The sequence below is a fragment of the Mauremys mutica genome, chromosome 1, assembly GCF_020497125.1.
Source record: "Mauremys mutica isolate MM-2020 ecotype Southern chromosome 1, ASM2049712v1, whole genome shotgun sequence".
Classification (NCBI taxonomy): Eukaryota; Metazoa; Chordata; order Testudines; family Geoemydidae; genus Mauremys; species Mauremys mutica.
In genome coordinates this window covers 343,953,888-343,967,751 of record NC_059072.1, presented here as the reverse complement: position 1 = coordinate 343,967,751, position 13,864 = coordinate 343,953,888, and the positions used below count along the sequence as shown (strand labels likewise).

Sequence of the window (13,864 nt, the reverse complement as noted above, 5' to 3'; positions counted from 1 at the left end):
CCTACTCCAAACCCCTCAGTTCCACCCCCCTCCTGGAGCCCCCTCCTGCACCCTGAACTCCTCATTTCTGGCCCCGCACTGGAGCCTGCACCCCAACTCTCTGAGCCAACCCGGTGAAAATGAACGAGTGAGTGAGGGTGGGGAGAACGAGCGACAGAGGATGGAATTAGCAGGGGCGAGGCCTCGGAGAAGGGGTGGGGCAGAGGGCGAGGCAAAGGTGTTGGATTTTGTGCAAGTAGAAAGTTGGCAACCCTAGCCCCAGTGGGGGAGGGGAGGCAGGTAACAAAGAACGAGTGAGGCTGGAAGGGAGTCTGGGGAGGTAGCAAACTGTGAGGGGGGACGTTTTTGCCTAAACAGTTAGCATTTGCCACACAAAAGCAGCTGAAAAGAGGGTCTATAATGGGAAGTGTTGGGCAACCTTGTTATGAGCCCTACCTATAATTAATATTCATAGACAATGAAGAATTTCTAAACTGTTGCCCATTTAAGGTTTGGGGATTTATTTGTTTTGTGCTTTGTTTATAATTACTGAGTTCATTAACAGCTGCTTTTCTAACATGAACAATAGTTTGATGTTAAAATGTGCCTATTTAGTCACAGATGTTTGAACAAAGTTCATATATTACAGAGATATAACTATAATTCATGTATAGGTTCTTACTGCTACTAGACTGGCACTGAATTTCAGATGAATTCATATTTGAATGAAATTTTGTAATTTTGAATAAGCAATTGCAAAAAATAAAACGAGGAAAGACATTCTATAGCTGCATGCTATATGCTATTAGGATTTCCATGCAAGTGCAAGAAATACAAACGATGGTATATTCAAAATTTGGATAACACTGACATTTGGAAAGGTGAAATGAAGAACTGTAAAAACTGTGCAATATTTTACCGATAAAGTAATTCTGGCCCCTTTGCTCTCCTGTAATAAGTACACTGGAATTACAGCATAACTGCAAGACAACTTTAGGTTCTGAACTAGTCCCAGTTTGACTAACACGTTTTTTAACTAAAAAAATAAAAGGTCCAACAGGGTCAAGTTCTGAACTCCTCTGGGTTTATACAGCCCTTATTTTCCAAAGTGGAAAAAATGGATCAGAAATAGGATGTTAACTAATAAGTTAGGACAAAACCAGAACAATCCTTCAGTGTAGCCACTTTGAAATTTGCTTGTATTTTCTTTGCTTGCACACATTGCACAATGTGTGTTGGTTTTATTATTTTGTGTGTTTGTGTTCTGTACTCTCCTTCATTATGGATTGGTTCTGTATACTGAGCTGAAAGAATGTATTCCCTGCCGTGTTGCCACTGCTCATTTTAAAATTTTTCCTGTAGTGTTGGGTGTGAGGATATTGTTTGCATGGGTGGATATAACATGCAGGTAGCAGCTTTGAACCGAAAATTGATTCCAGTCTGAGAGACTTGTATAGTAAGAACTGACTTTGTTAGATCTTGGAAAAATGCATTTGTTATGGTGAAATTCTTTCTGGAATCTGAGCCTATCACCACTGTTTGTTAACAACACACAGTAACCTCTGAAAAGCTCTTCGCAAAAGAGTAAGGCTAAAAATTGAGCATTAATTTTTCTATTTTTAAAAAATAAAATGACATTCCTATTAAGTAAGAGTAACGTTTAACTATCTGACAGCAATGCCCAGCACATGCTAGGTGCTGTACAGAAACACCCTAAAATACCTCCAGTTTAAAAAAAAAAGACACACAGATAAACAGATGAAGGGTTGAGACAATATGTTTCCCCTCCATCTGATACTAGAAATTCAGACACAGACTTATATAGCTGGAAATTTCTTCAGAAAAAAAAAATTCCAAATCAAAACAAAAACTCTTGGTATTAGTAATATTTGCTGATCTGCAAATAAAACTCTTCAAGTTTTACAGCTGCACCGGGAAAAGGGAAAGTCACAATAAATCCACAAAATTTTTCAAAAGAAAGTTAGTTTTGATTTGTTAAAACTTTGTTGCATAGAAAAATTCTGTATGTGAATTACTACTTTGCACTGTATGTCTCCAGACTTTATTACCTTCCCTAATCTGTGCAACTGGGAAAGAATTAAACCACACAATCCATTTAGCATTTAAAAAAAATAGATAAATATATTTAAAGAAACATTCTGTGCATACATTTGACTAATGTTTTGTGTATCTGATAATGCAGTGAAGAGAATTTTATGGGAGAGGCGGGAGGGGGTGGGGGAGGAGGAAATCAAGATAGACCAGGCTGTAAGTTCAACTGTTTACAAAAAGAGGAAACAAAATATCATACTTACATAGGGAATTGTGTCCAACGTGTCTGTGTTGACAATTATAGGGGCGGGACTAGCCTGAGAGAAAAAGAAAGGGGGGGGGGAACAAATTTAAATACTTGAAACTATTAAATATTCAAATCACAGTAACATGAAATTCAGAGCTAGCACCCTTACCTCCCTTGAATGCTCAAGGAACAATGGTATGTGCCTTGGGTATCTCTGATTTCACTGGCATTTGAGGTCAGTAGGAGGTACTCAGTACCTTGCCGGATTGTGCCCAAAGAGCCTGATCTAACGTCCACCAAGTCAATAGGAATCTTTCCATTAACTTCAGTGGTCTTTGGATTAGGCTCTAACTGCACAAGAGGTGGACATTGACTGGTTAGCAGTGTATGAAATGGGGAGTTCTGGGGTCTCAGGGCTCTATGTAAACATGAGTTTGTTTGTTTCAACTCCCATTGTGTACATACTCCAAGCCTTGCACCTGAGCAAAATGAATTTAAAGTTAATGATGAAACCCACATCCAGGCAAATTTAAAGCAGTTTCAAGTTTCACTAGAAGCACTGAGCACAGCTCTACCATTAAGTACCGTTTTTAGCCTAGCATTTCACAGCCCAAGAAGCAGTCACCCTACCCGCCCCCCCCAAAAAAGAGCATTCATGCAGTAATTCAAATGCTTTCATGTAACCATATGGTTTTTAACCTTTCAGTTTCATGATGTAGGAGAAATACTTCCATCTAAAAAGAAATTATAGGTTATATGCAACCACATTTAACATTTGCTTAAATTATTTCCCGTTATACAATTGTTCAATCACAGGGAATACACATATTTTGGTACTCTGAAGTAGGTGCAATTCAGCTGATGACCTGTCTTCATCTATTACAGTATTGTATGGTTTGATATTAAAAAACAATTTCTAAATATCTGAAAATAGGCATTCTCTGTGACTACCTTTCATCCAGTTATCCTCGCTGGCCCTCGGTAGCTTTAGTTAGCTTAAAGTAATATATACAAGTTTCAGAATCTTTTTCATTTAGATTGTTATAATTTCAGTTATAGGCCATGCAGGAAAGATTTATAATGTGTAACCGCTGAGTTTAAAAATACAGACCTTTCATGTCTACCTGCAACTTAACTTTAGCTTTCATGAATGTTCAACTCAATACTGAATATCAATTATTATGTCTATATTATAAATAGAAAAAATATGTTTTTCAAGATAATACTGGTGTCTCTGTCGACCTTTAGATTTCATTGAAATCCTGGTTTTACTTCTCCATATTGATTAACCTTAAGATCAAATAGTCAGGGCAAAATAAATCTAGCGTAGTTTCCTCAGCTCTTTTATTATTTACAATCTCCAGAATTAAAATGCCTTGTCATTCTCTAATCAAGCAATATTTGTTAAGCTACAGGAATCAATCAGCAGCCCATATTTTTCTCATCACTTCTCCACTCTTGCAAGTAACTCAGGCCCTAATTACAAAAATTGCAGCAATGTATTAATTTTTCTGACAGAACTTTTAAGAAGTTTCTCAGAAAACAATGCAAGTGATGAAGAAGCGTAGGGACATTATAAAATAAGATTAGTTAAAGACTTGGAATTTCTTTGGAGAACTCCTCAACTGCTCCTGTAATCATGTAACCTGAAATGACAATGGAGCATGTCCATCCATAAAGAACTTTCTTGGTCCTGTTTTAGGAATTCAGACTTCTGTTGATAGGTGCACAAACTGTTGAAAGATAAGGTGTGCCTGCACTATGCAAAACAAATACTTTCCAGACAACTCAAGGGCCTGATATCCGAGAGCATTTTAGTTGAAAGGACCCCTGGAATTTTCTATGGATGGCAAGTGATAAGTGATGAGAGATAGATATAAAACCCAAAAGACTCCAAAGTGGGGGGATGACTTGTTTGTTGGGGTCTGTTCCTCTTATTTTTCACTCCAAGTTGCAGGTCCAATGGGTATCAAGCCACATGGGCCTCAAAACATGGGGATTCTTGTGTTTTGATAATGTAACCTTAGCTATCTGGGACATGGTCCTGCCTGCTCATTGCACACTTCCTTCACTGATCCTGCTATTGGGAGAAGAAGAACCTTGCCTTTCAAAATGACCATGCCTCCAGTGTTTTCTAGCAGATAGGGATTGAAACAAGGAAACGAAAGCTGGTTTCTATTCCCAATTTTGCCACTTGACTTGCTGTGTGACCTTAGGCAAGTCACCTAACTGCTCTGCCTGGGTTTCCTAAGTTATAAAATGGATCTTGTGATTCTTATTTGCCTTTGAAAAAGATGCTGAAATCAACAGAGGACAAGCAGTAGATAAGTGCTAAGAACTATTATATTTTAATAATGAACAGTTAGTCCTGGAGTTTCAAAAATGCACTTCTTCTACTGGCAACCTCCTGCTCAGCAGGATGAACTCCACTAATGAGTTAATATAACTCCTTTAGGACAGAGGGATTATTAGGGTTCCAGTACTCTAGGTACTGGATTTTAGAGACAGTGACAGAGAAGCATATTGAATCGATTCAGGGGTTAGGAAAAGTTAAATCAACCCAGACATTTCCAGAACACTTTCCCTCTATGTCTCCAATCCTGTTCCTCATCTAGATATTTAACTTTTGATTCCACTATCTGCTAAGACTGATGTCAACTTACTGCTTCATCCCTGCTGCACCTGAATAGGACCTTTTCCTCTCACTGACTGACTGGAGAAACTGCTTCCACCCAGACTATACCAGTACTTGGAAGCCAAGACAGCATACTTACAGCTGCAGTGCCTGACTGGTATCAAACAGTTGGGAAAAATATTGGAAAAGAGGAGATAGAAGTTTTTTTAAGGATATGAACATAGGAGACATTCCTCCCATAAATATTCTCAGGAATTTCCAGCTCCAGTCAGTCAAGTTGTCTGGTCATTTTAGCACCAAAGGCATTATTAGAAAGCATAGTAAAATAAACCTGAACCATTAACAGGGAGAGTACAAAGCTACACAGTCTTGTTCATGAGCATTTTTTCTGTACAGCATCCTCAGAGAGTCATAGACTTTAAGGTCAGAAGGGACTAATATGATCGTCTAGTCTGATCTCCTGCACAACGCAGGTCGCAGAAACTCACCCATCCACTCCTGTAACAAACCCCTAACCTATGTCTGAGCCACTGAAGTCCTCAAATCATGGTTTAAAGACTTCAAGGTGCAGAGAATCCTCCAGCAAGTGACCTGTGCCCCACGCTGCAGAGGAAGGTGAAAAACCCCCAGGGCCTCTGCCAATGTGCCCTGGAGGAAAATTCCTTCCCGACCCCAAATATGGCGATCAGCTAAACCCTGAGCATGTGGGCAAGACTCACCAGCCAGACACCCAGGAAAGAATTCTCTGTAGTAACTCAGATCCCACCCTCATTAACTGACCTTCTCTAAATATTGTATGCTATGCTTATACTCATCAGGCAAGATGAACTCTGATTCCAGTCTAAGTACTAGTTTTAGCTTGGTTGGCCTTGGTTTAGATACAGTGTTAATGTAATATATTGTCTGTTTTTAACTAATTTTAATTCTATTCAGAACACACAGCATTTCCAGTTCTGTTTAGTCCTGGTGCATAATGCAATATACCACAGGGGTGGAAGGGATGGAGTGGGGGTGGGGCCTGGGCGGAGCACAGAAACTTGGCACTTTTGTCCCAGGACCCGGACTCCCCTAGGAACATCCCTGGTTGGGGTCACACCAAAATGCAGCCACATGGTTTAGTGTCTATTTCATCAAAAGATGTGGAAAGGAGACCACCACTGAATACGGTGACAGGTATGTGACCCTTAATCTAGAGATGCTATTGTCCTGACAATACCTTTAAGTGAATTGATCCGAGGTCTGATATGCATATTTAATTTTGTCAAGTTGAGATGGTTTGATTAGGCTTAGCAAGGCACTGATACCTTCACGGACAATGATGAGCAAGACCCTAGAACTATCCAAGATCTATCCTGCATATTCTTTCCAATTTCTTATGCCTCAACCTTCAGCATCTTGGCAATCTACTGTGACATGACTGTTACGAATCTGGACACTGGAGAAAGATCTGGGACTCATGGCTCATGCCCATTAGCTCTTAAATACCATCAATATCTCTTATTCTGATCCACTTTCAACACTGACAAGATCTACTGAAGAGTTTCATCTGTCACTCTTCTTCCACATGCCCATGGATGTCATTCTTCATTAAAATGTTTTGGTTGTGGTAGCCCAGCACTCAAACAGATTTAATATCTGATTCAATGAGTATATAATGTCTTCAAGTAAACTAGTGCAAGATTTCTAATGGCCAGTAGTAACATGTGTAACACCCACAAATGCTTCAATGTCCTTTGTGTTCAGAAAATCATGGTCTCTTTGTTCCTAATAGAACTTACTGGCTCCAAGAATTCACTGAAAGAAGAAAAGAGACTTAGCTTTTGCTTTCTTTTCTCGCTCTCTCAATTACTTTTCAGAGGACGCTATTTGTTGTAATAATAGCGTATTGTGTTCCAGACAAACTACTTAAATGGAGAAAACTAGTGATTAAGGATACAGAAACATCAACACAGGCAACAGTGGTGCAAACACAAGATATTCTGTAGGAGAGATACCAGCCAGGGTGACATTCAAAATGTGCAAGAATAAAGCTGATAGAACCTTTTATGTTTCCATGTTACAGGACAGAACTCCCAAGACCCACAAAACAGCACCACATGAAGGAATTTGCTAAGGCTAGCATCTGAGTTCTCATGAATAATTCTAGTTAGACTCATAACATGTCTATAGGTGATCCATCTAAGAAGTTATTTTCACCCGTGAAACAAACAAAATATGATAAATATGTTTTCCACACAAAGAGTTTACTACCAGTCAAAGCGCTTGCTACCAGAAATAGTCCCATGGAATGCTTACTCTAAGAGCAATCCACAGGAGTGAACATGGTATAATTATAGTAATAAGCACTAGGTCTGATTAGATGGCTTTTGAAGTACTGGACTCAAAAATTGATAGTGGAACTGGGACTAAGATAATGATACATATATATCTATATATATAATTTTTGAATTTCTCAGTTTCTGAGTAGGTTTTGTTGTTGTTTTTTAAATAGAGACACTGTCCATGCATAGTCAATTTCCAGTATGTTGCAGAGTTTTGTGTGAACGATGCATACATTTAACAGGGAAGAGACAGGGATGAAAGATGACATTTCTGGCAACTGGGTATGGGACAAGTGAATACACAAATGAATACAATCATCATCATTAGGTCTCAGAGCCAACACAATGGGGATGAATGGGACACTTTACACCTCTCAGTGTTATTGTTTCAGGCTGTTTGAAGCCTCAGAAATGTTACCTGCTCAATTTAGGGCACCCCTATGCTCTAGCCAGGGCTCAAGGTGTGACACAGTCAATTCAGGCACCCCCACACTTTGCCTACTAAATTCCCTGAGTTTCACCTAAAGCTGGTTTAATATGTGGGGGGGGGGTGGGGGGGGGAATGGGGTGGGAGCGGACAGGGTTGAACAGGTCTCAGGCCTACAGAAAGACAACACTGCATTAGTTTAAACTCAGTTCACTTTTTCAAGGTTTTTCTCAGAACTATAAGAGCTAAAATACATACATACACTCTAGCAGAGAAAGGGTGCAAGCAATCACATGCACAGATTGAGAATTACTTGTGTGTGCATGTGTTGCCACACACACACAATTCTAATTTAAACTTTCAGTCTAAAATATATATTGAGTTTAACCTGACCGTTTGCCACAGAATTGTACTCCAGAATTCTATATGTAGATGTGAAACAGAAAAAAGTAACTTGTTACTGTATATTGCTATCAGACAGTCACTGGCAGAGTAGAAGAAAAGTGCCTCAAGAAAGCCTCAAGGCCTTTCCTTATCAAATGTAAGGAAATGTAATGTATAATGCAGCCTCCATATAAAGCCATATAACTAAATAATATATAATACTAAATATAAACTAAATAATGTATCTCAAAGTTATTACAGAATGTGTATCTTTGAAATTTATTTCCACTTTTATTTTTTTTTTAAATATAATTTTCCAGTTTTTATAAAAAGCTATTAGCTGTGACATTATCTATCAAGAATAAATTTGGATCTTGGCAGAAACTGACATCTCCATCCAGATCAGCAAGATGCCAATGGGAATAGTTTCTCAAAAAAACCCAAACCAAACCAATCTATATACAGTCAAAGTCCCTCCTCTTCTGATATTGCCTGATAGTGGCTTAAATTAGCAATGATTAACATAATAGCAGTAACTTTATATCCAATATCTGATTCAGTGAAGGACATAAAAATGTCAAAAGAAGAAGTGCTGAAGAATAGGAGATATAATTATGATATGTCTATAATTCTGCTTAACATAATCAACAATAAGATTTTAATTGACTAACTCTCGGGATCTCCGCTTCCTAGGCACACAGAAGAGTAGATCCGTTTCCCTTAAGTTAGGGAACTTAAATGAAACCCGGTAGTGAGAATCACACAGGTTTCTGACCACTGTGTCTCAGCAGGCTAGTGTGAGAGAAATTGGTTCAGCCGTCTCACACTAGGGCCTCAATTTACTAAAGCATCCCTAGGCCATGATCCTGCATTATTAGGGACCCATTCAGGAAGGATGCTTTTATAAACACACGCTTAACTTTGAATGCATGCTCACGTTGTTCTGAAAAATCAATGGCACTTAAACATGGATGGTTAAATTTAAGCACCTGTTTAGTTGCTTTCTTGAATCCAGGAACCTGAGTCCCAAGATCTACAGAGTAAGAATACATGCAATATGGTTTCTTTAGAGATGTATCACACCAAAATCTTGACACCTGATAATGAAGTTGAAGTTTTCATGCAGTTTATAAAAAAATTAATACAAGATGATGCATGCTGGAAAAAATCTGATTTGGCACTGCAAATATTCAAGTGGCAAAAAATCCCTACTGAAAGAAGTTATCTAAATATCACCAAAGTAATCAAAACTGACAAATCCATTAATATGACCATTTTTAAAGAGGTGTATTCTAAGCATTTTATTTTATTGTTTCCATAATTTTTATTATTTTTCCAGGCAACAGAAAGGTGTTTTACAGAATAGTACATCAAGTTAATGTTCAATACAATATTGTCTATTAAAAGTATGTTTGTCTAACATACTTTTTCATTACATAAACAATAAAAAGTTTCTTTAACAGTTTTTTAGCTTTTGCAATCAGCTATAATGCCCTCTGATTTCCAGGGCATGTTTACACTGCAGCTGAGAACATGGCTCCCAGTGGGGCTAGACAGACTTGCACTAGCTTCAGGGCCGGATTAACATACAGGCAAACTAGGCACATAACTAGGGCCAAAATTCATAGGGGGTGGGGGGTAGTTTAAAAAAAATCTATTTGACTTTTCATATCTCCCATTACTAGCCCGAGTCTCTGCTGGAGCCATAAATGTCCACACTGCTATTTTTATGTGTTAGCTTGAGCAAGCCTAGAGTGAGTCTTGCTACCCATGCTGGAAGGCATACTGCCATCTGCTGTGTAAATGTATCACGAGGCTTTTAAATGGTGAAAGGCCCATAGAGTGGGCTTCTCCATTGGTTGTTAGAGGAGCCAGAATTGGGCTGGGCAAGTCAACCCCCCCCCTCCCCCCAATCCCCACACAAAGTATTTTTTCCATAGGATGCCAATGGACAATGCCTTGAAGATTTGTTAATACTTCGGATATGCTTGTATATATAAATATATTAAATATATGCATTTTACGTCCACTTGCTGAAAACTCCGAGGTTCTTAACAAAAACAATTAGAGGCATAATTCAAAAGACATTTTCAAATCTGTGCACCATCACTGTAAGACAGCAAATTATGTCATATAGGGAGAAATTCATAGAAGAAATAATTAAAGCACCTGCATATCTTCAATTAATATAGAGTGATAGAAAATATATCAACATATATATCTTCTACTGCATCATCACTGTCAAATACCCCAGAATTTGGAATATCTTCAAGTTTATGTTTGTTCTAATGCGCCCCTTCTGGAATATGTAATTGTTGATATCTGGAACAGATGCAAAACCTCTTGGGTGAAAATCACAATCTAACTGAAGTCAATAAGAAAATTCCAATTGACTTCAATGGAGCCAGGATTTCACCCATGTTTCTACTCTGTTTCTACTCTTTTATTTCAGTCTACCTTTTATGTTCTTGTTAAATATGTCTTCTCTATTTCAGTGAGACTGTTTTGTTTTTACTAATTCAGTAGAAATTATATCAAAGTTATAAACAAAAAAAAATCAGTGACAAATCATGTATTCATTTTTAATTTATTCAGTATGCATCTGGATCAAATAGAAATGCATTAATCAGCCTTGCAGGGAATGAAGATAAAAACTCTGCTTCTGACTGAAGGAACCCCTCCCCCACAAATCTTCATCTCTTCAAAATCAAAGGCTGCATTGCCCATGATATTACTTTTTGCTGGTAATCTTTAAAGGTAATGGTGTACTAGACTTTCAAAGCAACAACCCAACATACTATTTTGCTGTATTTTTCACAGCCTGAAGTACCTGAAGATTAAGTGTCACCTTTATTTCTTTACTAACAGGAATTTCATGGGGATGAAAAAAAAGAATTAGACTAAAATCGAGGCAGAATAATAAACAAAAGGAAATGCAAATTTAAAAGTGAAATAGGCAAATGAGTTGGCCAGAATTAGGACTTATTATAGGGGATTTATTACAATATAATAGAATTCCAAAGGATAAAACACATCTGCTTTCAGTATCCAATCAGTTACATTGTACTTCTTACACAGCAAACCAGAAATAATAATATAACTGAACAAGTGCCAACTAGAGCTGACTTGTACTTGGCAATAGTGCAAGGTTGAGAGATGGGGCTTATTTCCAGTCAACATAAGTGGTGCAACATCTGAGAAAGCAGATTTAGGGGAAGAAATAAGAATGCAGAAGAAGGTGGTTGACTTTAAAATGGAGAGAGTTTTACAAAGCTTTCCAGGCAAAAGAATGAATAATATGCAGCCAACATTAGTAATAAGTAGGGCTGCATGCTATTAAACAAAAAGGTTATTCAGATCTTGTCTCACCAACTTAGTAAGTGATATGTGAAAAAAGAAAGCATGAGTTCTTATTCCCATCACATAACAATGACAAATTCAGATTGACTAAAATGAATGTTATAACCTTCCATTAACAACAGGAAGAAAATTACCTTGAATCAATGTAACTGGAGCCAGCATTTCTTTTGTCAATGTAAACACATACACCACATCATATATTGTTATGAAGCTTTTATATACTAGTTATCAATTTCTTCAGCTGTGACATCTAACCTTAAAATGTTAGGGCAACACTAGCCCTGATGGGGAAATTGCATAATTTTCTGGTTTCCGGAATTAAGAAGAGTGTTGACACGGATTAAAGAATAAAATCAATTTTAAATAATCTGGATTTGCCACTTCACAATTTGTCGAAATCTTTGAGACAATCTGAAAATATAAAATAAGATTCAAACTGGGCATAGCAATGAAATTTGGAGTAAACAATCAACCCGCTTAACAAGATTTGTGGAAGTGACAAAGATTAAAAATTAATGGTTAAAGTCATTTAGACTAGAGGGATTGGAGTTCTGAATTAAGCAACTGATCTGGTCAGAGATCCTGCTTAGGAAAGCCTCATTTGGTAGCTAAATCACTAGATTCTGGAAAATTAATTCAGGACATTTGGATTCTATTCCTAGCTTTGCCATAGACTCCTTCAGGTAAGTATAAATCCAGCAATGTTTGTGAGACACGGAGATAATATGGGGATGAGGCCCATAGAAAACCCTATAAGTAAAGTGTGAAAGAAGATATTCTGTCCTGTTTTTTATCTAAAACAGGTCACCAATAACTACAGACTTTGTGTAAATATATCTGTTGGTTATATTTAAAGGTCAGCGTGATATTACAGTAAAAGTATGGACAGAGAACCAATTTGCCACTCTACAGTTTTCGCAACTGGTACATTCTTAAGTAAGGTTTTAGGAGTAGAGCATGTTCTTGTGAAATGTTCTATCACCTTGGAACAGGGTAGAACATGAGTTTGGTTGCAACGGATCTTAATGCATCTGGAGAAGCATTTTGCTAACCTCTGTTTCGAAATTGCCAAACTCTTGTTTCTGTTCACAATGGTACAAATATTCCTGACACTGAGGGTGTGAAATATGACTTCATGAGTAGCTCGGGGGGGGGGGGGGATCAGAACATGAATACTTTGATTAACATGAAATTCTGTGGACAACTTAGGTAAAAATCTTGGATGGGTCTGTAGCAATATTTCTCTCTAGTGATCACTGCAAATGGTGGGGTCTGCCATTAAAGCCCCCAATTCTCCAACTCTTCGGGTAGAAGCAATAGCTACCAGGAAGGTGGTGATCATAGATAAATCTAATAAAGAACACATAGCTACTGAATCAAAATGATGTTTCATAAGGCAATTAAGGATTAGGTTGAGGTCCCAGCTAGGAGTAGCATGTCTGATTTGTGGGGAGAGATTCAACAAACCTTTTAGGAATCTTGCCATTGTTGGAAGAGCAAAGAGCGAAAAATCTCCTCTGTTGTTATTGTTATGGAGTGTACTCCAATGGCATTAACAGAAAGACACTATGTTTTCAATTCCAACAGTTAAACCAATACCCTGGGAAGAGGAGAGTGAGTCAGCAAAATCCGACAATTATTACACCAAAGATAATATTTTTTCCATTTCTGGAGGTAAGTATTTCTTGTGGAATCTTTTCTACTATTTAATAACACACGTTGTACCTCAGATGAAGAGAATACCTCTGTTCCAAAGAGCCATCGAGGAACCAAGTTTGGAGCCTCCATATCTGCAGAGTGTGGTACTCTAGATGATAGAGGGGTCAATGACTAAGAGTCTTGAAGCTTAGCAGACAAACTCCTCCACACTCATTAACAGCGGATGCCAAAGATACTAGCAGGCCATTAGCATACCTAAATTATTGCGGTACAGAAGGCATTGAGCAAGAACCTATGGAGGACTGCTTCGGTACCAATGCAGCTGGTACTGAATGTTTGGCATAGGAGTAAGTAGACTCTGATTCCATCGGTACCATAGGTAGTTGAGTGGTCTTTGGTACCAATGACTTCCATGCTACCGATACAGAATACTGCTCAGGGACAGGCTTAAACATTTTTCACCAGAACCTCTGCTACTCTTGCTATGGGTACCGGAACTTGCTACTGAGTCTGTCTTAGACAACTGGCTCCTCTTCACCTTTGCAGTACCAGCACCACTCGGAGCCTACATGGAACTTTCCTTGGGACCAGAGGTCTCTGTAGTCATCTTCTGCATCAGTGACCGAGATTTGCTTGTAGATTTACTCCTTACCTCCTTCTGCTTAGAGGCAGATGTCAACACTAATTCTACAGAGGACTTCGTACCTTAGATGTACTCACCTATCTCTCTAGCACGGGTCACTTGCTAGAGGATTCTCTGCACCCTGAAGTCGTTAAACCATGATTTGAGGACTTCAATA

The 13,864-nt window shown here is 38.3% G+C and overlaps 1 protein-coding gene across 11 annotated transcripts in view; it reads right to left on the bottom strand.

Annotated features, from left to right (window-relative positions):
- Positions 1–13,864, bottom strand: part of DLG2 (discs large MAGUK scaffold protein 2) — a 1,465,131-nt gene that overhangs the window by 540,099 nt on the left and 911,168 nt on the right. For all 11 annotated transcript variants that reach the window (XM_045020521.1, XM_045020529.1, XM_045020530.1 and 8 more), the window contains one exon: positions 2,295–2,348. In XM_045020521.1, coding sequence (XP_044876456.1) covers positions 2,295–2,348 — 54 coding nt within the window. The remainder of the gene's footprint in view (positions 1–2,294; positions 2,349–13,864) is intronic.